This window comes from Trichosurus vulpecula, chromosome 2, assembly GCF_011100635.1.
Source record: "Trichosurus vulpecula isolate mTriVul1 chromosome 2, mTriVul1.pri, whole genome shotgun sequence".
Lineage (NCBI taxonomy): Eukaryota > Metazoa > Chordata > Mammalia > Diprotodontia > Phalangeridae > Trichosurus > Trichosurus vulpecula.
Genome location: NC_050574.1, coordinates 50,875,148 through 50,899,713, shown reverse-complemented (window position 1 = coordinate 50,899,713; position 24,566 = coordinate 50,875,148). Strand labels below are relative to the sequence as shown.

At 45.9% G+C, this 24,566-nt stretch overlaps 1 protein-coding gene across 1 annotated transcript in view; it reads right to left on the bottom strand.

Annotated features, from left to right (window-relative positions):
* Positions 1 to 24,566, bottom strand: part of IGSF21 (immunoglobin superfamily member 21) — a 339,687-nt gene that overhangs the window by 290,393 nt on the left and 24,728 nt on the right. The window contains exons 4-6 of the mRNA XM_036743729.1: positions 16,917 to 17,007; positions 16,773 to 16,854; positions 16,026 to 16,081 (exon numbers count right to left, since the gene is read on the bottom strand). Of these exons, the coding sequence (XP_036599624.1) occupies positions 16,026 to 16,081; positions 16,773 to 16,854; positions 16,917 to 17,007 (229 nt within the window). The remainder of the gene's footprint in view (positions 1 to 16,025; positions 16,082 to 16,772; positions 16,855 to 16,916; positions 17,008 to 24,566) is intronic.

Below are 24,566 nucleotides of genomic sequence, written 5' to 3'. Positions count from 1 at the left end.
GCTCAGCAATGGTGCTTTGTCTGTTCTTTTTCAATCCCTTAGCATTTCTCTGCACAGAGTAACTGCTTAGTAAAGGCTTATTTAATCAGATTAAAAGACTTTTATAACTGGAAGGGACAGAGAATGTCAGGGTGTAAAGGGATCTTAAAACACACAATGTCAGAGTGGGGTAGTACCTTAGAACTTGGAATGACTGTGTCAGAAGGGGTCCTAAAATATCATACATGAGAGGTACCTGAGAACATAAAATGTTAGAGCTTGGAGAAGCCATGGAATATAGAATGTCAAAGCTGGTAGGGCCCTTAGAACACAGGATGTCAGAGTTGGGACAGCCCTTAGAACAGAGAACACTGGATCTAGAGGAGCTCTTTGAGATTACGTAGCCCATTGCCTTTATTCCATTAAAGAATGGGACTAGCAATAGACTTTGTCATGTCTGTTGTCCCTATGCCAACCTTGCTAAATTTGAAAGAATCAGCATCTGACAATTAATCTTTCCATTCCCAGCAGCCCCAGAAGACCCAATGTCCAGAAGCAATGATCCTTTGTTTACAAAGCCTATTCCTTTGTGAGGCTGATAGCAGAAGCATTATTATCTCCATCTGGGGCTCTCTCTCCTCCCCATCCCTGGAAAGCTCTGCCTCCTTATCTCTGCCCCCTGGCTTTCCTGGCTTCCTTTAAGCCCTACCTAAATCCTATCTTCTACTGCAAGGCTTTCCCAACCCCTCTTAATTCTATTGCCATCTCTCTCTTCATTATTTCCTATTCATTCTGCATAAAGCTTGTTTGTACATTCTTGTTGGCATGTAATATCCCCCATTAGATTGTAAGGTCCTTAAGGGCAGGGCCTGTCTTTTGCCTCTTTTTGCATCCCTAGTGCTTAGTGCAGTGCCTAGTAGTTCATAGTACATAGCAGGTGCTCAATAAATGTTTATTGACCTACTGACTGAGATGAAGGCCTTGAGCCTTTTAGAGGGAAGTGACTCATAAGAAGGTGAGAACTGGGATTCGGCTTCCAAAGAGCCCTTTCTCCATTATACCATCTAAGTGGAATACTCCTTGGCTCTGATAGTGGCCAGTCCTTCCTGGCAATGAGCCTCTCTTGGATTGGCTCTTTGTGGAGAAGCCTCTAACTTTATCAGAAAGGGAAGTAGTGGGGAGTCCATGTCAGAGTCTGATCACAATCAGTATGAGAGGGCATCTGGGTGTGGTGGCTAACAGTAGCCAGTGAGTGCCTGGGCTCCACTCCTGACAAACCTCCATATGTGTGGTAATGTTGAACAGAGTGCTAGCCATGGAGGAAGGAAGGAAGGAAGAGCCTCCCTCTGATACTTACTAGCTTACTAGATCAGAGGCCAGTGACTTAATTTCCCCAAACCTCAGTTTCCTCATCTTTAAAATGGGAATGATAGCGGTACCAGTCTCATAGGGTTGTTGTGAGGCTCAAATGCTGAAGCACATTAAAAGTGCTTTGCTAGCTTTCGAGTGATAATAATGTCAGCTCTGTCTAATCTGCAGTAACCCACATATGCAGCCATTCTGCTCTCGGGCGCCCCTCTCCCCACAAGGTAACTTGGGTACCAGTGTTGGAGAGGTGCTTGGTATGGGAGCTGAGCAACACTTAGATGTTGCCAACTCTTTTTATTTATGCAACAATATGTGTGTTCAGGGGGCTGCTAAGTCCTTAAGCTGCCCAGGACCAGCCATAAAGACCTCCATATATCACTGTGAATTCCCTTCCTAGGTCGTTTAAGAGAATGAGAGGTGACTTAATAGCTGCCTTTACAGGATATTATATAGAACTTAGTGGCTGGATATTCTCCATTCAGGACAGAGCAAGGAGAAATGGTTTGAAATAGAGATACAAGGGAGTCAGAGTAGACACGCAACCATTTGCCCAATTTTGTCTCCATATCCCTCTGCCCAAAGGCAGTGGCTAACCCAGAAGCACCCTTGAGGGCCATTCCGCCTGGAGGAAGACTTCCTGAGTTACTGATTGCAAGATGGATCTCTTTCGCCAGGGAAAGAGCACTGAAGGGGGAAGACAGACAGCTCACTTGAATCTTGCTTCTTCAATTGTATGACCATGGGAATGCCAATTAACCTCACTAAGCCTCAGTTTTATCATCTGTAAAATGGGAATAATTGAATTTACCTCTTAGGAAAAGTGAGAGGCTTAAATGAGATACATTTTGTAAAGTGCTTTACAAACTTCAAAGCATCAAACTTGTTGGGTATGTTGTTGTTATGTTGCTGTTGTTTGTATACAAGAAAGGTGGAGAAGACAGGGCCAGGAGATAGGGGAGGAGATGGCAGGACAGAGGAGATGGTACAAGAGATGAAGAGAAGAGAAGGAGAAGCAAAGTGGAAGGGGATGAAGAGAAAGAGGGAGAGGAGAAGGAAGAGGAGGCGGGGGAAGAGAAAGAAGTGGAGAAAGAGGGGGGGGGAAGAGGGGGAAGAGAAAGAAGTACAGGAAAAGAAGGAGGAGGAAGACAAAGAGAAGAAAGGAGGAGAAAGAGGAGGAAGAGAGGGAAAAGAAAAATGAGGAGGAAGAGAAAAGTGGAGGGAGAGAAGGAGGAGGAAGACAAAGGAGAAAGAGAAGGAGGAAGAGAGGGAGAAAGAGGAGGAAGAGAGAGAGAAGAAAGAGGAGGAGGAGGAGGAGGAAGAGGAAGAAGTAGAGGAGGAGGAAAGGTGGTTTTTAATGAAAGGTGAGAGAGGAGAAGGCAAAAGAGGAAAAGGGGGAGTGGAGCAAGGAGAGGTAGAGTGCCAGGTTTTTCAGATGGGAATATGAACTAGTAATAAGGACACAGAACTGCAGTAAACAGCTTTGTGTATACCAAGCGCCCTAGGCTGTCCAGTTATTATGATGCTGGGCAACAGTATTTTCCATTTGCAAAAGCCTTTGTGGACATTTTTATTCCTTCTTCCCACTAACCCCAGAGGGGTAGGTTAGTGGTGTTCTCCCCCTACACCAAATGAGAGGCTTACTAATGATTTCGCCGGGAGGCTGGTGAGATGCAAATCTATCTCATGAATATTGAGAAGATCTGACAACCAGGACCCCAGTCCTCCAAGTAGGCTCTTTTAAAGAGACCTCTATTATTTTGAGGGCAGCTAGGGGGTGCAGTGTATAGAGAGTACTAGTCCTGGAGTAGGGAAGACTCATTTTCCTGAGTTCAAATCTGGTCTCAGACATTTACTAGCTGTGTGACCCTTGGCATGTCACTTAATCCTGTTTGCCTCAGTTTCCTCATCTGCAAAATGAACAGGAGAAGGAAATGGCAAGCCATTCCAGTACCTTTGTCAAGAAAGCCCTAAATGGAGTCATGAAGAGTCAGACACAACTAACTGGCTAAACAACTATGATTTTGATGGAGAAACTGAGGCACAATTAAGGGCAGTCAGTTGATAAACTGTAAAGGAAAGAGTGCTAAATTTGGATTCAAAGGATCTGCAATCAAATTCCAGCTCTATAGCCTGTGTGACCTTGGCCAAGTCATGTCTGGGCCTCAGTTTCCTCTGTATGAAAGTCAAAGATGGGGACATTTAAATTTAGATGGTTAAGATCCATGGTCTTGTAGGTCACAGGCAGTCTAAGTCAATTCGATAAAGCTACTAAATATGGAGCAACCTAAATATTTAGAGGGAGGGATAATTAAGGTTTGGCTGGCACATCCCTTCCTTCCTCTCTGAGGAATTGCAGTCTTGCCCCAAGTTCTGCCACAGGCTGTAGGGAAGACGCCCAGATCAGCGATTCTAGGTTGGAACTTCAGAATGCTTTATATATTTTAGTCATTCTGCATAATGCAGGAAAACTGTTCAAATCCTGCTTCTGACACAGTGCCCTCAGGAAGCTTACCATCCAAGAGGAGGGTGGTAGTGGATATTACTAATTATGTGATATTGACGGGGTATGTACTTTGGACCCCTCCCAGAATTCATGGGAAAGTTCAAAGGGGGAGGGGTCCAAAGCCCATATCCCATATGAGGTGGAAGATCATGGGGGCAAAGAAGAGTCAGACAAATAGTTCTAGGGAATCTGAAAAGGGAGAGATTCCCTTTATGTGAGGAGTCACATGTGAGGATGACTCCTTCAGGTGGACCTTGTAGGAAGAAGAGTTATTGTTCATATTTCTGACTCTATAGCCACCTGTGAGATTGCTATTCAACTTCTCAGGCCTTTAGTTTCCTGATTCTAAAATGAGGCTTCTTCTTATATTCTATAATCTTTCTGTTTAAACAGATAGAAAGGAGGGGGTGGTGTGCTCCAGGCATGGGAGACAGCCTGAGCAAATGCATGGAGGTGGGAGAGTAAGGACCAGATCGGGAAATGCTAAACAGTTCAGCTTGGCCTGACTGCATAATATTTGTAAGGAAGCAGAGTGATATAAAGCTGATCAAGTGGGTTTGAACCCTAGGTCTGAAGAGGAAGAAAAGGAGCTCCTGGTGGCCAGCACTCTGTCTAGCCCAAAGCAAGCCATTGGGGTGGGAGAGAAGAGAATTCTCCCCTTCTTTCTGGAAGTCCTGAGAGCATTTCTGGTAGCCTTTACCAGAACTAATGGGAAGAATAGGGGAAGTAGAAATCATGACCTAGAATTGGAAATAACTTTTTGTCTTGAAGTTAGGAGACTACTTCTGACTTTGGTCTGCTGGGATTAGAGGGCTGTTCTCCTAATGCCCCTAAACTGGAAAGTGATCAATAGGCAAGGATATGAGAACTGCAGCCTTAGATCTCTCCCACAATCAGGCTAGTCTGGGATACTTCCTCTGATGGGGAAACCAAAGGCCTTCTTAGAAGGGAAGAATTTGATCATTCTTAAATCAAATAGAAAGAACACAGACCTAGAAGCAGAAGAGGGAGGCTGTAGTCCTGTTCAATAGGTGATGCTGAATGAGTCATGTCAGTTCTCTGGATTGGAATAGAAGGGATCTAAGGTCCTTCTTACCTCTGACATTCCTGTCCTAAGGGCCTTCCTAGCTCTGACTTTCTGGGTTCTAAGGGCCCTCCCAGCTCTAATAATCTATGTTCTAAGGCCTCTCCTAGCTCTGACATTCTGTGTTCTAAGGACCCTATCAGCTTTGACATTTTCTATCGTAAGATCCCTCCCTTCTCTGACATTCTATGCACTAAGGTCCCTCCCAGCTCTAACATTCTGGATTCTAAGCTCTCCCCAGCTCTGACATTCTAGGTTCTAAGGGCCTTCTCAGCACTGACATTCTGTTTTCTGAGGTCCCTCCAAATCCTGACATTCCATGTTCTAAGCTCCCCCCAACTCTGGCATTCTGTGTCTCAGGTCTCTACCTCCCTTTGCCCTCCAGCTCTAACATTCTCTGACTCTAGAGTTTTCCACAGCCACCTGTTATGGTTCCATTGTTCAGGAATTTATTAGACATTATTATATTTTTAGACAATATTGCATCTTGGGAGTAATGAACTCCAGGCCTTTACTCCACACCATAAAACAGACCAAATCAGATTGGTTCAACATTTTTAAAAAATCAATGTCTTTAGCTCAAGCCACAGAAGGTTTGCTGATCCATTTTAAGGACAATATATTGCTGGGAGGGAGGGAGAGCTGAGACAGTGGATGATAGAGTCAAATTTCAAAAACACCATGAAAGGTTGAAATAATGAGTTAAAACAAACAAGGCAATATTGAAGAGGAACAAATATAAAGTTCTACATTTAGGTCCCAAAAAATGAATTACCTAAGTACAGAAGGAGCGAGGCCCAGCTTGACTGATGTGCCTGTGAAAGAGATGTGGAGGAATTCGTTGACCATGAGTCAAGAGTGGGGCATGATTGCTTAAAAATCTAATTCAGGCTTTGATGCCACTGACAGCAGGACAGTGAAGGTTATTAGATTAAGAGTCGTGGAGGCTACATGGTGTGTCCATTGTGGCGGCCACAGAATGAAGGCTCCTTCCAGCTTTGAAATGATATATTCTTCTCATTCGGTGTTCTGAGTTTTCCCATCTCCGGCATTCTGTGCTCTAGGTGGCGCCACAGTGCATGGAGCACTGGACCCGGAGTAAGAAAGACCTGAGTTAAAATCCTACCTGATAACACTTACTAGCTGTGTGAAACTGGGAGAGTTATTTAATTCCCATCTGCCTCAGTTTCTTCATCTGCAACATGGGGATAATAGGAGCTCCTACCTCTTAGGGTTAGTGTGAGGATAAAATGATATAATATTGGTAAAGTGCTTTGCAAACCCTTAATTAAAGTGATGTAGAAATGCTAGAGCTACTATCAGGTGGGGGACTGTGGGTATGGAGCATTAAGTATTACGTGTGCTCTCACACTATGACAACTCGCATCTCTACGGCGTGTTAAGGTTTGTGAGGGGCTTTATGGATATTATCTTGTCCAGTGCTTTCACAACAGCCCTGCGAAGTTTGTGCTGTTATTTACAGAACTAGAGACTGAGGCTGAGAGGCATGAAGCAATTTGCTCAGGGTCACACACCTGGGAAGTGCCTGAGAGAGGTTTTGGACTCATGTCCTCCTGACTCTAGTCCGTCACCCCGTCCTCTGCCCCAACCAGCCAGGTCACTCTGTAGTTGGCTTTGCCTAACCAACTGTCATTAAAATGGAGAATTCAAAGGAGAGGGGAGAAAAAGGTAGAGTGGAAGGCAGAATAGTAAATAACTGGTGTACTTCTGTTACATGGCCGCTAGGTGTCGCAGTGGATAGAGCGCCAGGCTTGGAGTCAGCAAGACTTGAGTTCAAACAAAGCCTCAGATACTAGCTGTGTGACCTTGGGCAAGCCACTTCACCTTGTTTGCCTCAGTTTCCTCATCTGTAAAACGAGGTGAAGGAATTTGACAAACCACCCCTGTCTCTCTGCAATGGGATGGTAGAGAGTTTGACAAGACTGAAATGACTAACACCACTTCTATTGTACATAAGGATAATCCCTTCAGCCCTAATCAGAGGAAGTAGCCGAGACCAGACAGACCAGCGGGGCAGAGCCAAGTTTGCAGTTCTAAAATCCTTGGATAGTTCTTGCTTCTGGGCTTGGGAGCTACCTGGAGACTAACCGTCTCCTTGCTGGTCTCGGCTGAGGGAGTTTGGAAATGATTTCATAACATTTTTTGTAACGTTGGTATAAAAACAAAAGGAATCAATAAACAAAGAAGGGGTAAGCTCTAGAGAGAAGCACTAGAATCAATGGGTGGAGGTCACAAAAGGCGATTTCAGCCCACAATAAGGAAGCACTTCCTGGAGAAATCCCCAAAGAAAGCTGATTGCCTTGATAACTAATGACACCCATCTTACTTGTTCATATAAAGACTGGCTGGCCTCCTGCCCCCGGGGATGTCCAAGAACAGATTAGTGCCCTAGGCAGGAGCGTGGACTGGAAAAACTCTGCAGTTTCTTCCGACTCCAAGTTTCTCTGAACCAATGAAGCTGAAACTCCTCAGCCAAGCAGGGAAGATCCTCCATCTGCTGGCTTCCACTCCTCTTATATATGGTCTGTTGGCTCCAGACAGGCCACCCTCCTCTCCATCCCTTGCAATCCTGCCAGCTGGTCTCCACAACCCAGCCTCTCATGCCATTCCCCCCTTTCGATGTGCCCTTGCCACCTTCTGGCGATCATCATCCATTAGGACTGTGGGTAGGGCGGGGGTGACACAGCCCAGTGAAAATTCACTTCTAATCCATATTGCAACTGAAAGGAATCCACTCCATGGCCTACTAAACAAGAGATTGTTCAGCCTCAGCTTGAAGACCTCCAGTGATGGAGAACTCACTACCTTTTCAAGTAGCCTTTTGGGAAAGCTTAATTGTTAGCAAGTTTGAGGATTTGTGGTTGTCATTTTCCTTAACCTCAAGCGTAAATTGACTTCTTTGTTATCTTCCACCCATTGTGACTGGTTCTGTGCTCTGGGGATGGAGCAGAACAAGGCTAATCCCTCATCCATGTGACAGCCTCAGAAGAGCACTGGATTCTGAGTCAGATGCCCTGGGTTCCCTTTTGCCCCTGCCACGTTGTACCTGTGTGTCCTTGGGCCAGTCACTTTTCTCAACTATGAAATGAGGGGAGTAGGTTAAACGACCTCTAAGGTCCCCCTTCCCCAAGTCTAAATCTAGGAGTTTATGAAATACTCAAACATGACTATCATGCATGCCTCACTTCACCCCATCTCAGGTCTTCTCTTTCCCACACTAAATATCCCCACTTCTAAGTCAAGTCAGCAAGCATTTATTAAACACCCACTGAGTGCCAGGCATGGCGTTAAGCTTCGGAGACACAAAGAAAGACAAAAACCATTCCTCCCCTCAGGAAGCTTGGGGTATAATGGGAGAGACGACATGCAAACAGCGATGAACAAACAAGATACAAACAAGATAAATTGGAGATCATCTAAGAGGAAGAGTGCTAAGTCCTTCTGAAGTCTTCCAACTCCAATTGCAATGCCCTTCCCAATGGGGCAGAGCTGCTGCCCAGACAAGGATAGGGATGAGGGCTGAACCTCTTGTTTCATTGGTATAAAGAACTCCCTTGGGGAAGACACTCCCTCTCCTCATACAGGTCACATCTTATGAGCAATTCACAGTCTTAGAAAGTTGTCCAGGGTATTAATAAGTTAAAAGACTTACCCAGGGTCACACAGCCAATATGTATAAGAGGTGGACTTAAAACCTAGGTTTTCCTGGCTTTGTGGACAGCTGGCTGCCATCTACTGTTCTTAAATGCCTCTAAACTCTGCCATGGTGTTTGGCTCAGTGCTAGGCACATACTATAAGCTTTGCCAAAGTGTCTATCACTGAATGGATGGAATATAGATTTCCTCCAAAGGGAAGCTGTTTACATGTAGGGATGAAGCCTATTGGTTAAGCAGGTGCTTCTTTTTCCAATGTTAAGGTTGTAGATGAACCTTAACCCTCAGCGATGTCTTTGCCTGCATCTCAGATTTCCTTGGGCAGGTCACTTCTTATGCTTCCAATGTGTTTCCTCTTTCTGAGTGGGCAGGGCGCTTGGTCTAAGCTCTTTAAAGAACAAACAGCTGTCTCAGCCTTTTCCTGGGGACTCTGAAGCTGTTGTAAGGAAGTAAGCAGTCACAAAAGATAAAGGAGAGCCAGAGTTCTGGAAAGGCTTCATTAGCTAATGAGCTAATAATAAGCTAATCCTCACATTCTTCTTGTCCCGGGGCTGCAGCATCAGAATATTGTCTTCACTGAAAGTGGTCATGAAGAGGCTGGAGGCCCAACTGCTGGAGGCATCCATGCATTGGGAAGAAGGTTGAGCTACAGAGCCTCAGAGGTATTTTCCAGCTTTCAAAATCTGTGCTCTAAGGGCCCTCAAAACCTTTGACAGTCTGTGTTCTAAGGTTCCTCCTAGCTCTGTCATTTAGCGTTCTCAGGGCTCTGACATTCTGTTTCGACTGGTTCCTTTCACCTTTAATATTCTATGTTCTAAGGCTTCCAGGCCAGACATTCCATGATACCTTGAGGGCAGGGGCTATGTCCTTCATTTATTCAGCAAATACTTACAAAGCACCTACTATGTGTAAGCTCTTGTCCTATGGGTTATATAAGAAAGTACAGAATAGCGCAGATTCAGTCCCTTTCTTTAAGGACCCTGCCACTAAACTCAGAAGACAAGACATAAACAAGTGAGAAGTTAAACAGCAATATCAGAGAGAAATAATAGAGAACAAGAGATTGTCACCAAGCAGTCCATGATTAATTGCCAAATGAGCAAGACAAACAAGAAGTGCCACAAGAAATCTGAGGCAGGAGAGCCTGGTGCAGCCGGAGCCCAGGGGGCAGGTTTCCTGGAGGGGGAGACTCCAGTTGGATCTTAAAGATGGGGGTGGGGTGCTGCTTAGAAAAGCAGAACAATGAAAGCGGGACAGATTGGATCAAGTTTGGGGCAGAGAGAAGGTGAATTTGTCTCAAACTGGGGGAGGGAGCAGAAGAGATTGGAAGACCCAGAGGATCAGAGATTGAGAGCAGCAAAGGACCCTAGGGATCACCTGGCCTGATCCCCTCATTATAGGAATGGCAAATGAGGCTATCAGGGGTGAGGGCCTGGAACAAGGCCGAGCAGGTGAGTAATGGGTAGAGCGAGATCCGAACCCAGGTGCTTGATTCTGAAATTGCAAACCCTCTCTCTCCACTCCATGATAGACTCCCTCAAGTGATTGGGATATGGTGTAAAAGGCAGTAATGAGCTCATGAGTCTATATAGCACCCTATGGTTTTATATGAACCTCTCTTCAATCACCAATTAAGCAACAAGTATTTAATAAACACCTGCTGTCTCATAGGCACCATGCTAGGCACTGAGAGTACAAAGATAATAATAATAATATCGACAATAATGACTAGCATTTCTGTAATGCTTTAAGGATCAGGAAGTGCTTCGTAAATATTGTCCCATTTTGTCCTCACAACAGCAGTGGGAGGTAGGTGCTACTAGCATCCTCATTTTAGAGATGAAGAAACTGAGGTAGATAGAGGTTAAGTGACTTGCCCAGGGTCACACTGCTAGGAAGTATCTGAGGATGTCAAATCTATCCTGATACTGAGGTCTCCCTGACTCCAGGTCCAATATTCTATCCACTGTGCCACCTATCTACTTCATCTGGAAGGGCTCTTCAAACAGAGAATATCAGATCTAGGACAGGCCTTGGAACATTGAATATCAGAGCTGGAGGGTCCTTAGAACACAGGATGTCAGAGCTGGGAGGACCCTTAGAACACAGGATGTCAGAGCTGGGAGGGCCCTTAGAACACAGGATGTCAGAGCTGGGAGGGCCCTTAGAACACAGGATGTCAGAGCTGGGAGGGCCTTAGAACACAGGATGTCAGAGCTGGGAGGGCCCTTAGAACACAGGAGGTCAGAGCTGAGAGGGCCCTTAGAACACAGGATGTCAGAGCTGGGAGGGTCCTTAGAACACAGGATGTCAGAGCTGGGAGGGCCTTAGAACACAGGATGTCAGAGCTGGGAGGGCCCTTAGAACACAGGATGTCAGAGCTGGGAGGGCTTTTGAAACATAGTTCCTGCCCTGAAGGAGTTTACATTTTTGGAGAGGGGGAAGGAGGAGGGGGAGGGAATATGTGCGTGTGTATAGGTATCCAAATATATATCTGTATCTATGTGTGTACACACACACACATTTCATACAAGGCAATCTTGGAGGGGAAAGCACCAGTAAGTGGTGGGACTGGGAAAGGCCTCTTGCAGAAGGTGTTATTTAAGTTGATTTTTTTTCTTCCTAAATTCAATTTTATTTCTAGTTCCAAATTCTCTCCCTCCTTCCCCCCTCCTCCACCCATTGAGAAGATGGGAATAACATTATCCATGTCCAAAGATAATAATAATAAAGAAAAAGAAAGAGAAGAAAATATGCTTCGGCCTATCCTCTGAATCCATCAGCTCTGTGGAGGTGGGTAGCACATTTTATCATGAGTCTTTGGAACTGTGGTGAATCATTGTGTTGATCATAATTGCTAAGTCTTTCACAGCTGCTTATCTTTACAACATTACTGTTATTGTGTAAATCATCCTCCTGGTTTGACTCACTTCACTTTGCATCATTCCATCCAAGTCTTCTCAGGTTTCTCTGAGGCCACATCTTTCATCATTTCTTTTAGTACAAGTTTTCTGTCACATTCATATAACACAACTTCTTCAGCCATCCCCCAATTGACAGGCATCCTTTGAGTTTCCAATTCTTCGCCACCACAAAGGAGCTCCTATTCATATTCTCATACATATGGGTAATTTTCATCTTTCTTTGATCTCAGTTGGGGCATAGACCTAGTAGCAGTATTGCTGGGTCAGAGGGTATGCACAGTTTAATAGCTTTTTGGGCAGAGTTTCAAATTGCTTTTCAGAATGGTTGGACCAGTTCACATATCTGAGTTGATTCTTAAGCAAAATCAGAGACAGTAGGAAGCTGAGGAAAGGAGGGCAGGCATTCAAGGAATGGACCACAGCCCTCCCAAAGGCATGGAGATAGGAGGCAAAGTATCAGATGTGAGGAAGAGCATCCAATGATCCAATGAGATCGTATTTGTAAAGCATTTAGCACAGTGCCAGCACATAGTAGGTACTTAATGAATGGTTTTTGTTTTCCCTCATCCCTCCCCCCCCTGCCATAGAAGAGGGGAAGAAGAAGAATGGGATGGTTGTGAAAAATTTTAAGTTCCAAACAGAGGAGATTATATGTTATCCTAATGATAATAGAGAACCGTTGTCATTTCTTGAGTAAAGAAGTAAGCATAGGCAGACCTGTTCTTTAGGAAAATCACTTTGAAAATGGAGTAGAAGACGGATTATTCCCCACCCCCATTTTAGAGATATAGAAATTGAGGCTGGGGTGGGGCAGATGAAATTATTTTCCTGGTGGAAACTCAGGCTCATTGAGGTGACATATCTTCCCTAGTGCTACACAGCTGGTTAGAGCTAAGATTCAAACTCTGGTCCTCTGAACTCAGATGCCCTTTCCATGAAAACATTAAGCCTGAAGACTAGCCATATAGAGTGATCTAACCTGGAAAGAGAGCAGCTAGGAATAGCAGTTAATGGAGCACCAGGCCAAAGCAGGAAGACTCCCCTTCACAAGTTCAATTTTGGCCTCAGACACTGACTAGCTGTGTGACCCTTGGCAAGTCATTTCACCCTGTTTGCTGGAGAAGGAAACGACAAACCACTTCAGTATCTTTGCCAAGAATGAAGTCGTAAAGAGTTGGGCATGACTGAAACAGGGCTGAACAACAAACCCCCACAAAGAACCTAGCACTGGCCTGAGCAAACAAAAGACTGATAACCAATCCTTTGGGACTAAGGAAGGTTTCCCTCCTTCACACACACACAGCTGGTTAGGGAAACAAAAGGAGCTGAGGTTATTTAGCCTGGGAAGTAGATGATTGTGGGACCAAGGAAGGGAAGCTATCCTAACAATCACTAAATAAATGTTTATTAAGCACCTACTACATGCCCAGCACCACAGCTGACTGCTGACAATGTTTCCAAAGCATCTTGTGAGGTTTTAGGCAAAGGGCAAGAGAGGGGAACACGCTATAAGGGATACATGGTTAGATTTTGGAGTCAGGAAGCTTGTAATCTGATGAGGAGACAATAAACCTTGTCCTCAGGGAGCGGCCTGACCTGATGGGGAATATTCAGTCCTTCTCATGGGGACTGCAATCTAATGGGAGATGCTCTCAGGGACTTCCCATTTTGAAGGAGTAGATACAGTCCCTGACCTCAGGGAGTTCCCAGTCTAATGGGGAATAACAAGTCCTTACTCTCAGGGGGAATCCAATCTAATGGGAAAATAAAGCTCTTGATCTTGAGGGCTTCCTAGTCTGAAGGAGGAAGGCATAATCGCTGCCATGAGGGAGCTCCCAGTCTGATAGAAGGCACACAATTCAAATCATGGGAGAGAGAGACAGGGACAAAGAGAGAGGAGGAGAGAATCAGAGGAGAAGAAGGGAAGGAAGGAGGGGGGGAGACAGAGAGAATGAAGGGGAGAGACAGAGATATAGGAGAGGGGGAGAGAGAAAGGGAGAGGGGGAAGAAGAGAGGGCGAGGGGGAGAGAAAGAGAAAGACAGAGAGAGACAGAGGGAGAGACAGAGAGGGAGGAAGGGAGCAGGAGAGAGAGGGAGAGAGAGAGAGAGGAAGGGAAGGAGGGCGGAGGCAGAGAGAATGACCAAGGAGAGAGGAAGAGAGAAAGGGAGGGGAGAAGGACAGAGGGTGAGGGGGAGAGAAAGAGAGAGGCAGAGGGAGAGACAGAGAGGGAGGAGACAGAGAAAGTGAAAGGGAGGGACAGCTAGAGGAGAGGAGAGAAGGGCAAAGTGGGGCAGAGAAGGGGGACAACAAAGAGGGTGAAGGGGAGAGAGATAGATGGAGAGAGCAGAGAGACCGAGACAGAGGACAGAGGAGAGAAAGGGAGAGAGAAGGGAGGTGGGGCAGAGATGGGGAAGACAGAGAGGGTAAGGGGGAGAGAGAGCGAGCAGAGAAACAGAGAGAGAGAGAGAGAGAGAGAGAGAGAGAGAGAGAGAGAGAGAGAGGGGAAGGGAAGGAGGGGGGAGGCAGAGAGAATGACAGAGGAGAGAGGAAGAGAGAAAGGGAGGGGGAAGGAGAGAGGGTGAGGGGGAGAGAAAGAGGGAGGCAGAGGGAGAGACAGAGAGGGAGGAGACAGAGAGGGAGGAAAGGAGCAGGAGAGAGAGGAAGAGAGAGAGAGAGGAAGGGAAGGAGGGGGGAGGCAGAGAGAATGACAGAGGAGAGAGGAAGAGAGAAAGGGAGGGGGAAGGAGAGAGGGTGAGGGGGAGAGAAAGAGAAAGACAGAGAGAGACAGAGGGAGAGACAGAGAGGGAGGAAAGGAGCAGGAGAGAGAGGAAGAGAGAGAGGAAGGGAAGGAGGCAGGGGAGACAGAAAGAATGAAGGGGAGAGACAGAGATAGAGGAGAGGGGGAGAGAGAAAGGGAGAGGGGAAAGAAGATAGGGTGAGGGGGAGAGAAAGAGAAAGACAGAGAGAGGCAGAGGGAGAGACAGAGAGGGAGGAGACAGAGAAAGTGAAAGGGAGGGACAGCTAGAGGAGAGGAGAGAAGGGCAAAGTGGGGCAGAGAAGGGGGACAACAAAGAGGGTGAAGGGGAGAGAGACAGATGGAGAGAGACAGAGGACAGAGGAGAGAAAGGGAGAGAGAAGGGAGGTGGGGCAGAGGTGGGGAAGACAGAGAGTGTAAGGGGGAGAGAGAGAGAGCAGAGAAACAGAGAGAGAGAGAGAGAGAGAGAGAGACAGAGAGAGAGAGAGAGAGAGAGAGAGAGAGAGAATACCACAGGAGTAGAAAGCCATCTGGTTGGGAGAGGTGCTGAGGGATCATTTCCTCTAGCCCCCTTCCTACAAGCAGAATGCTCAATTCTGTGTGAACATTTAATAATAATATTATTATAATGGAGATATATATGCAATATGTGCATATCTACAATATGCATATATACATGTAGGATGTATATCTGTGTCAGATATATGTATATATGTGAATATATATGTATACGTATGTAGGATATATGTGTGTCCATTATCAGCTTTAAACTTCACTAAGATTTTTGGGACAACCTGTGTTGTTGCTGATATTCAGGTGTTTCAGTCACGCCCCACTCTCCATGACCTCATTTGGGGTTTTCTTGGAAAAGATACTGAAGGGGTTTGCTATTTCCTTCTCCAGATCATTTTACAGATGAGGGAACTGAAGAAAACAGGGTAAAGTGACTTCCCTAAGGTCTCACAGCTAGTAGGTGTTGGAGGCCACATTTGAACTCAGATCTTCCTAACTCCAAGCCTATCATTCTATCCACTGAGCCATTTAGTTGCATATGTCTATGTGCATGTATATGCGTATATACGTATACAGATACAGGACTGGGCATATGATTTTCCTCTGTGTAAGTGTTTATATATCCATACAAATATATACACAATGCTAATATACTACATATGCACACATACTATAAGCATATATATAGCATATATATAAATTATGCATGTGTCCTGTATACTTGTGCCTATATTCAAAGTATATGTGCCTGTGTGTTATGCATATATTTGTGTGTGTGTATACACACATATACACATATATATGGAGAGTAAAATCATACACCTAGTCTCATATGTGTGCGTGCGTGCGTGCGTGCGTGCGTGTGTGTGTGTGTGTGTGTGTGGGGTGTGTACATATGTGTTTGTTGAAGCTGAAAAGAGCTCTGGGCTTGGGTCAGAAGACTTGAGTTCAAATCCTGGTTCAAATACTTCTTAGCTGTATGACCCAGGTAAGTCATCTAACTTCGATCTGCCCCAGTTCATTCATCTGTAAAATGGGGACAATAAGAACACTCTCCTGACCAGACTGTGTGAGGAACACATTACATCACACGTCCAATGCTTTGCAAACCTTACAGCTCCGTGTACATGCTATTAATATAATTATTATATATTATAGTCTAGGGAAACTTGGAGGGGCAAGCTCCCAGCTCTACCAGTACAGAATAGAATCTGCTCTTTTACCTGCCATCTGCAGTGTCAGAGAGCGCCTTGGGCACTGAGGGCGTCACTGATTCATCCTGGATCACAAGGCCAAAAGGTGTCACATGTGGGACTTAACGCCTTCCTTCACATGTGGCTCTCTAGCCAAACCCTGTCCCTAATATCCAGTGTCCCCAGCGTCTTAGGGCAGTCCTTGTGATTTCATCTTCTAAAGCCTTCCTAAGACTTTTGGGACACCCCAAATCTAGTGCTTTAGAATGCTCCCAACACTTGGAATTATCTTATTTTTGATAAAGTAATCCCATGATCAGCCCCATTTTATGAATAAGGATTCAGAGAGGTTAAGTACTTTGTCATTGGTCACACAGCTAATAAGTGTTAGGAGTGAGTTCTGAACCAAGGTTTTCTGGCATCAAATGTGCTTTTTGCCACAACGAGAGTACTTCTCCAAATTTACCTCATCCACCTTGCTTTTGCATTTCTTTATCCCTTTACTATTCACGAAGATCTTTCTTCTCAAAAAGTGCAAGAAATCATTCCATTTTACAGATGAGAAAACTGAGGTTCAAAGTGCCTTTCCTACTGTTGCATAGCTAGTTAAGTGGTAAGGGGTGGGGTTCAAACTGAGGTCTCCTGATGCCAAATACAAGGCCTTCTTTGTTCCAAAGAGATATTCCATTCTGATGCTCACAGACTCATATCTGCTCCAAAGGCCAGTGGCTAACCGGCCACTACTTATAAAGCCTGAATTAATCACTCAGGGGGTACCTGCTGAGTGCCAAACACTGACTCCAGCACTGAGAATGTGCCTAGGACACTCAGAAAGAACAGGGGGAAAATGGCCTCTGTCCTGAAAGAATTGACAGTCTCAGATCACAGATTCACAGGGATGGCAGGATAGAGAAATCCCACCTCCCACTCCTACTCTGCTCAGCATGGGCTGGGTCATAGACCAGGGGCTGGGCCATCTCAGACTGATGGAATTTTGAGCCAGTAGGAAGATCTGTGAGGGAGAAGGGGCCAGTCAGGGCAGGCTTCCTGCAAGACTGGAACCCCCCCTATCAAAATACAGACCCAGGTTTCCCTAGGAGAGGCCCCATGCCAGGTGGGTGGAAAGCAACCTGTGTGGATGCTAAATAAAGGGGACATTAACACGCAGACCATCCAATTAAGCCTAAGTAATTAAAATTCATCTTCCTTCCTACCACACTGTATTAAAGTACAAACACTTAATTATATGCCTCTTACCTCACTGATTTGCATAAATGGGAAGAAACACTTAGCGGCCGCACCTCTGATTAGGGCTGATGTGTGCTCAGCAGCCTGTTAGAAGCTCTGGAGGGGATAAGGGGCGGGGCCTGGGAGATGGCCAGCTGGTTCAGGAGAAGCGCCAAAGCCAGGCAGTCCTTTGCTGGTCAGGCATGTTATCTGGTTGAGGAAAGTGCTGTCCTTGGTACCTGGGTGGATATCGAGAGTGGAGACAATCCCTGACCTCAGGAAGCCTCTAAGCTAAGTGGGGAGTATATAGTCACTACACTTGGAAAGCCCTTAGTCTGATGTGGGAGACAGTCCCTGCCCTCAAGAAGTCTCCAGTCTGGTGGGGGAAAAGCAGTCCCTGCCCTCAGGAAGTCTCCAGTCTGATGGGGGAAACATAGTCCCTTACCCTAAGGACACCCCAATCTAATGGGGGAAACAGTCCCTGACCTTAGAGAGCCTTGAGTCTGATGGGGAAATATGATTCTTGTTCTCAGGAAGATCCCAGTCTAATGGGAGAAACACAGTCTCTAAACTCAAGGACCTCCAGTCTGATAGGAGATATACAGTCCCTGCTCTTGGGACACTCCAGGCGAGTGGGGGTAATAGGAAGCCCTCAGTCTGATAGGAGAAACACAGTCCCTACTTCAATCCATAGAGGAATAGCACCTGACTTGCAGAAGTTTCCAGTCTGAAGACCAAGACACCATTCCTGCCCTTGGAGAATTTGAAGTCCGATGTGGGAGATCATGGGACAAACTTTCACCAGGGAGCCCCCCAGACCCATTCATTTACTTGCCCTTGTTGACCTGATATTTTGTAAATACTGAAGATAGGGAGAGACAGGTGACCAGGACTGGACTTGGGATTTCCTTGGTAAGTACAAGGTGATGAAAAATAATGGTCTAATCGATTTGCCCCTAGGACTAAGTGGGGTGGGATGTGGAAGAGGGGGTCATAGGAGTGGGAGGGAGCAGAAAATCCAAGAAAGCATGGGTGTCATTTATGTAAGACATGGCTAGAGAGACAGAGGGAGCTGGTGAGTTACCCAGGGTGGCTCAGAAAGCCAGTGGTGGTGTCAGACACTAAATGCAGAAGTCCTGGCTCCTGGCTCCCCTAAAACACCTCTAGGAACAGGACTGGAGTCTTCAAGTAAGAGTTGGATAGAAACTTGTAGAGGACGTTTTTAGAGCAGTGGTGTTCAATTCAAACAGAAATGAGGGAGCCACTAATATTCCCTGCCAGACACATACTGACTTAATTTTTAAGATGTGATGTCATCCATGTTTTATTATATTTTTATTTATTTTTAAACATTTTCCAATTATATTTTAATCTGGTCTGGGACAGTGGTTGGAGCCTTGACACATCATTTTAGAGGGCATTTTCAGTCAAATACAGAGGAGACTAGAGCATCTTTGAGAGCCCTTCTGTCTCCCAGATTCTGTGACTCTTGTAGGATCATGGACTTGAAGCCAGAAAGGACCTTAGAACCTAAGCTTCCTCATTTTATAGGAGAAAAAATGGAAACCAAGGGAACTTAATTGTTGGGCAGTTGCTAAGTAAAGAAGGCAAGATTTGAACCCAGGTCCTCTGTCTATTGAATCTATTGGTTGTCTTTCCACTGTAAAACAATGATTCAGAGAGGGAATGGAAGAGAGAGCTGGACATGAAATCAGAAGGACCCAGGTTCAAATCTCACACCTCAACACTTACAAGCTGTGTGACCCTGGTCAATTTACTTAACATTTTTGAGTCTCAGTTTATTCATCCATAAAATGAATACCTAGATGGTGCAGGTCTGGAATCAGGAAGACTCTTCTTCCTGAGTTCAAATCTGGCCTCAGACACTTACTAGCTGTGTGACACTGGACATGTCACTTAACCCTGTTTGCCTCAGTTTCCTTGTCTGTAAAATGAGCTGGAGAACCACTGTAGTATCTCTGCCAAGACAATCCCAAATGGGGTAACAAAGAATTGGACACAACTGAAAACAACTGAACATAAATGAACGAGGTTGAGCTCAATAGCCTGTAAGGCCCTTTTCAGTGTTAAGTCTTTGATCCTATCTAGGGATACTGGGAGAGGAGTTGGGGAAGCACCACTCTGAAGGCCCCCTCCCCTTCCTCTCTCCAACCCAAACATACAAAACAAAGCCAGCTCACTAAAGAAAAGGATACTGTCTGCAGCCACAGAACAGGGAGGCCTATTCCCCGGTGAGACCCCTGGGACTAGGCAGTATGGATAGAATCCAGTGCCCCCTTCTCGTTCCTTCCTTGGAGAGTCTGGCCTCTTCCCACCCCCACCCCTTCCCATTTCATTATCCTCTCATGCTGCAGCAGCAAAATTGAGTCATGACTCCATTTAGGGCCCATGTTGAGAGCGGGCTCCCCATTAATCAACCTGGACCAGGCTCTCCCTCCCACTAGCACCAAGGGCTGCCCTTGGCCTCTCTGCCTGGAAGGCCTGGCCCTGAAGTCCATTAACCAACAATCCCCCTGGCAAAGACCCCAGAGTTCCTGTCCTGGAAGCTAAACAGCCCATGTTTCCTTCCTTGTTGCTTTCAGCTGAGACTGGGCAGGGTTTTTCTTCTAGACTAGGTTGTGCTCTGGGTTTGGCTTGAATGTAGATTTACCAAAAGTATAATGTCCAGGGACGGGGAAATGAAAATGACCAAACGGGATTTAAACTGTGGTCTTCTTACTCTGGATCTGCTGCTCTTTCCAACACACTACCCTGCTACATTGTTACATTTCCCCCTTCTTTTACTCTCCTATCTAACAATTCTCTTAGCCACTGGCATTTCCCTCACTCCTGACCCCTGACCCGGCACTTCTAAGGCCCAGCTCACGGTCGAGGATGCTCCTCTTCCAAAGCCAGTCCATTGGCTTTGTTGGTGAGAGCTGGCCATCAATCCCAGTGTCTTGAGCTAGAGGCAGAAGATAGATCTCAAGGTCTGTTGTTGTTTTGTTGTTGTGAGTCATTTCAGTCATGTCCAACTCTGTGACCCCATTTGGTGTTTTCTTGGCAGAGATCCTAGAGTGGTTTGCCTTTTCCTTCTCTAGCTCACTTTACAGATGAGGATTTGAGGCAAACAGGGTAAAGTGACTTGCCCAGGATCACACAGTTAGTCAGAGTCTGAGGCCAGATTTGAACTCATAAACATGAGCCCAGGCCTCTATGCACTATGGTGCCACCTAGCTGTGTCCAAGGTTTAGAAGACCTGTATATTACATAGGAGTCCTCTGCTCAAAAACTTTCCATGGCTCCCTATTGTCCACAAAACTCCTCAGTCTGGCATTCCAGACTCTCCCTAGTATGATTCCCAACCTGCCCTTCTGGTAGCATCTTTTATTACACTCCTTCACATACCCTACATTTTAGGCAAGTTGGACTATTTCCTATTCCCTGAACACAGCCCATGCTTTCCTTCCTCCATCCCCTTGCTCATGACACTCCCTCCTCTTTGTATATCACCACTGCTCAGCTGTCCCCCTAATTTCCTCTGGCCGGCTCTTCCTCTCAGAATCTCATCCATTCTTCAAAGGCCATCCTTGTATTTGAGGAATGCTTACTCCAATGTCATCATTCTCTTGAACACCCCCATATCCTACATGAGATTAGCATAATGCTTACACATTAAAGGCATTGAATGCTAAGGACTTAGCAAATGTTTTTTCCAATCATTCTTTCCTTCCTTCCTTCCTTCCTTCATTCATGAAGTCTGTCTTGATGTCCCAATTGCTCATGGCTCTCCTTCCAAATTATACTCTATTCATTTTGCATACATTGATTTCACATATACTTAAATGTGGATGTGTTGTGTTCTCCCCAAGAATGCAAGGTCCTTGAGGGCAGGGACTGTGCCATCTGTCTTTTTATCACCTACAGCTAGCACAGTGCCTGGCGCATAGTAAATAAATGTTTGTTGATCTATATCATTGGAGGGGATGCTCACATTGATGAGATCACAGCATCATTGGGATATTTTGGAGACTGAAGGATGTGTGACTTCAAGGGTATGGACACTCTGTCTGCACAGTGTGAGAGCCCCTCACATCTTGCCAATAGTTTCATGATTTTCTGTATCCAAAAAATAAAATCCATCACCTTGAGCCAAGCATCTGGTAATGAACTTTTCCCTGCCTTAGACAGGCCAGTCCTGGGATGACAGGCATATGGTCCTGTGGTTAGGTCCATCCTTGAAGCCTTTCCAGCTAGAAAGGCCCTGCCAGAGCTAGTGTTCCCCTGAGAAACCAGAGAAAGTCTGGTCTTCACCAAGACAAGGTATCCAAGGACAATCCTAGATTTAAAGAAGGAAAAGACCTCAGAGGCCATCTCATACAACCCCATCTTTTTATAGATAAGCAAACTGTGGCCCAAGTGACTTCCCCAGGGTCACGTAGGCAGAAAATGTCAGATGCGGGATCTGAACCCAAATCCTCCAACTCCATGGCCAGTGCTCTTTCCATTGTACCACACTGCTTCCCTGGAAGATTGTCACCCTCATCATATTTGTTAGATGGCTGAAAGACATAGAATGCAACCTTTCTTAGTGGAGGTTTGAAAAATTCCCCAAATCATGCCTCCTCCCCACTTCTCCTTGGGAAGAACCAACCATAACCTCTCATCTCCATCATCCTCTTCTACCCAATCAGCCATGAGTGCTAAGCCAATAATCATAATAGCTAATATTTATAGAGCCTAGCTTACTATGTGCCAGGCACTGTGCTAAGTACTTCTAATTCTCTCATTTGATCTTCCCAGCAACACTTCAAGGAAGGTGCTATTATTATCTACATTGATGGATAAGGAAACTGAGGCAAACAAAAGTCAAGTGACTTACCAAAAGCCACACACCTAGCAAGTATCTGAGGTCAGATTTGAACCTAGGTCTTCCAACTCCAGGCCAAGCACTCTAACCACTGAACCACCTAACTACCTAAATGACCAGACCAGCCTCTTCCTGTTCAGGATGAGAAGCTGGCTTCTAAGACAAGTTTGAGAATACAGCCCATCCCACTTATCAAGATTAGCTCCCAGCCAGTGTAATTATTTAAACAAGTTACCAGGCCAGCAGCACATCATAATTATATATTATATGTATTAATATTTCACCTTTACCCAGCACCTCATATCTGGGGATGTCAAAACACTTTACCAACATTAATCAATTAAGCTCCTAGCCTTCTTGGCTCAAGCTATTAGTGTCTGTTTACCCACTGAGATGGAGCTGGAAGGGTGGGGCCAAGGTCACTGAAGAGGCTCTTGGGAGAAGATGTCTGGGCATCCTCGACCAGGCACCAACTCTAAAAGGCTCCATTTCACTCAGTCCTTCCTCTGATTCAGCTCCTGGCTGGACCCACTAAGCCACCTAGTCAGAGGCTCTTGGCCTTCAGGGACTGGCGTTTTCTTCTCAAGACTCCAGGGATGGTTCCTGTCTTATGTCTTCTGTCTCGACACCCAGGCTTCTCAGCCAGCTGCCCCCGTATTTCCCTTCAAAACCCCTCCATCCTCAGGTCCCAGTTTCTCTCTCAAATCAGGGGATCAGTTTCATTGTTCTCATTCTGGGGATAGAGGAAGGTAATTCGAGAATGAGAAAACCTTGGTTTTTCTCTCCTCTTGCTTTTTTACTGTCTCTCTCATTCTCTTTGGCTATCCCCTTCTGCTTCTCTCCTAACTTTTTCCCTTTTGCCTCCTTGTCCTCTATTTAATCTCCTTGAGAGCAGGGAATGTTTTATTATTGACCAGTGCATGGCACATAGTAGGTGCTTTTGGGTTGATTGCTTTCTTTTCTTTCTTTCCATCCACTCTTTTCTCCCTTTCTCTTCTCCCTCTTTTTCCTCTGCATTCCTTCTCTCCCCTCTCCTCACTTTTCCTTGCCTTCCTCCTCTTTCTCCACTCCTTCCTTTCATCTGCTTTCCTCTCTCTATTCTTCTTTCTCCTTTCTTAAAAGAAAAAGATGTGCTTTGTACCTACAGTACTCTGGGGTCCAATGGGGTCACAGAGAAAGGGATAAAAAGCAGGTATTTGGGAGGGGGATTTACAAATTTCTCTTTCTGCCTTAGCACTCTAAGCACGACAGCTCCAGATGTGACTAACTCGTCTCAGCTATGACCCTCAGAGCCCTATTTCTAGCTTCCCTAGCAGCTGGCACCTGGGAGAGAGCCTTCTCTCCCTCCTAGCCATAATGTCTTTGGTATAAAGTTTATGGTCTTCAATAAGAATTCATTGAGAATGGTAATACAATGCTGGGGTGTAAGAACCAGAAGGACCTTCAGAATACAGAATGTCAGAGCTGGGAGGGGGCTTAGAACAGAGGATTTCAGAGCTGGGAGGGGCCTTAGAATACAGGTCAGAGCTTCGAGGGGCCTTAGAACAGAGAATGTCAGAGCTGGAAGGGGCCTTAGAACACAGGATGTCAGAGCTGGGAGGGGCATTAGAACAGAGAATGTCAGAGCTGGGAGGAGCCTTAGAACACAGGATGTCAGAGCTTGGAGGGCCCTTAGAACACAGGATGTCAGAGCTGGGAGGGGCATTAGAACAGAGAATGTCAGAGCTGGAAGGGGCCTTAGAACGCAGGATGTCAGGGCTGGGAGGGGCCTTAGAACACAGGATGTCAGAGCTGGGAGGGGCATTAGAACACAGGATGTCAGAGCTGGGAGGGCCCTTAGAACACAGGATGTCAGAGCTGGGAGGGGCCTTAGAACACAGGATGTCAGAGCTGGGAGGGGCATTAGAACACAAGATGTCAGAGCTGGGAGGGCCCTTAGAACACAGGGTGTCAGAGCTGGGAGGGCCCTTAGAACCCAGGATGTCAGGGCTGGGAGGGTCCTTAGAACACTGAATGCCAGAACTGGGAGAAACCTTAGAACACAGGATATCAGAGCTGGGAGGGTCCTTAGAACACAGGATGTCAGAGCTGGGGGGGCCCTTAGAACACAGGATGTCAGATCTGGGAGGGGCCTTAGAGCACAGAATGTCAGAGCTGGGAGGGGCCTCGGAATACACAATGTCAGAGGCAGGAGGAATGTTGGAACATTGACATTATAAAGGACCTTAGAGAAAATCTGGAGTCCAAGCACTCCTTTTAAAAGTGAGGGAAATAAGGGCCAGGAGAAGGGAAATGGTTCCTCCAAGGTCCTAAAGTTAGTCTCTCCCATCTTGGGGAGGGCTCAGAGAAGAGGGCCTGGGGAAGGAAAAGCCAAGTGGTAGCTTCAGAGGGACTCAAATGTATTAAGGGTATTTTCCTTCAGTAGCCACGGTCACTTGGTAGAAAGCAGTCACTCCAAGTTCGTGAAACATGGG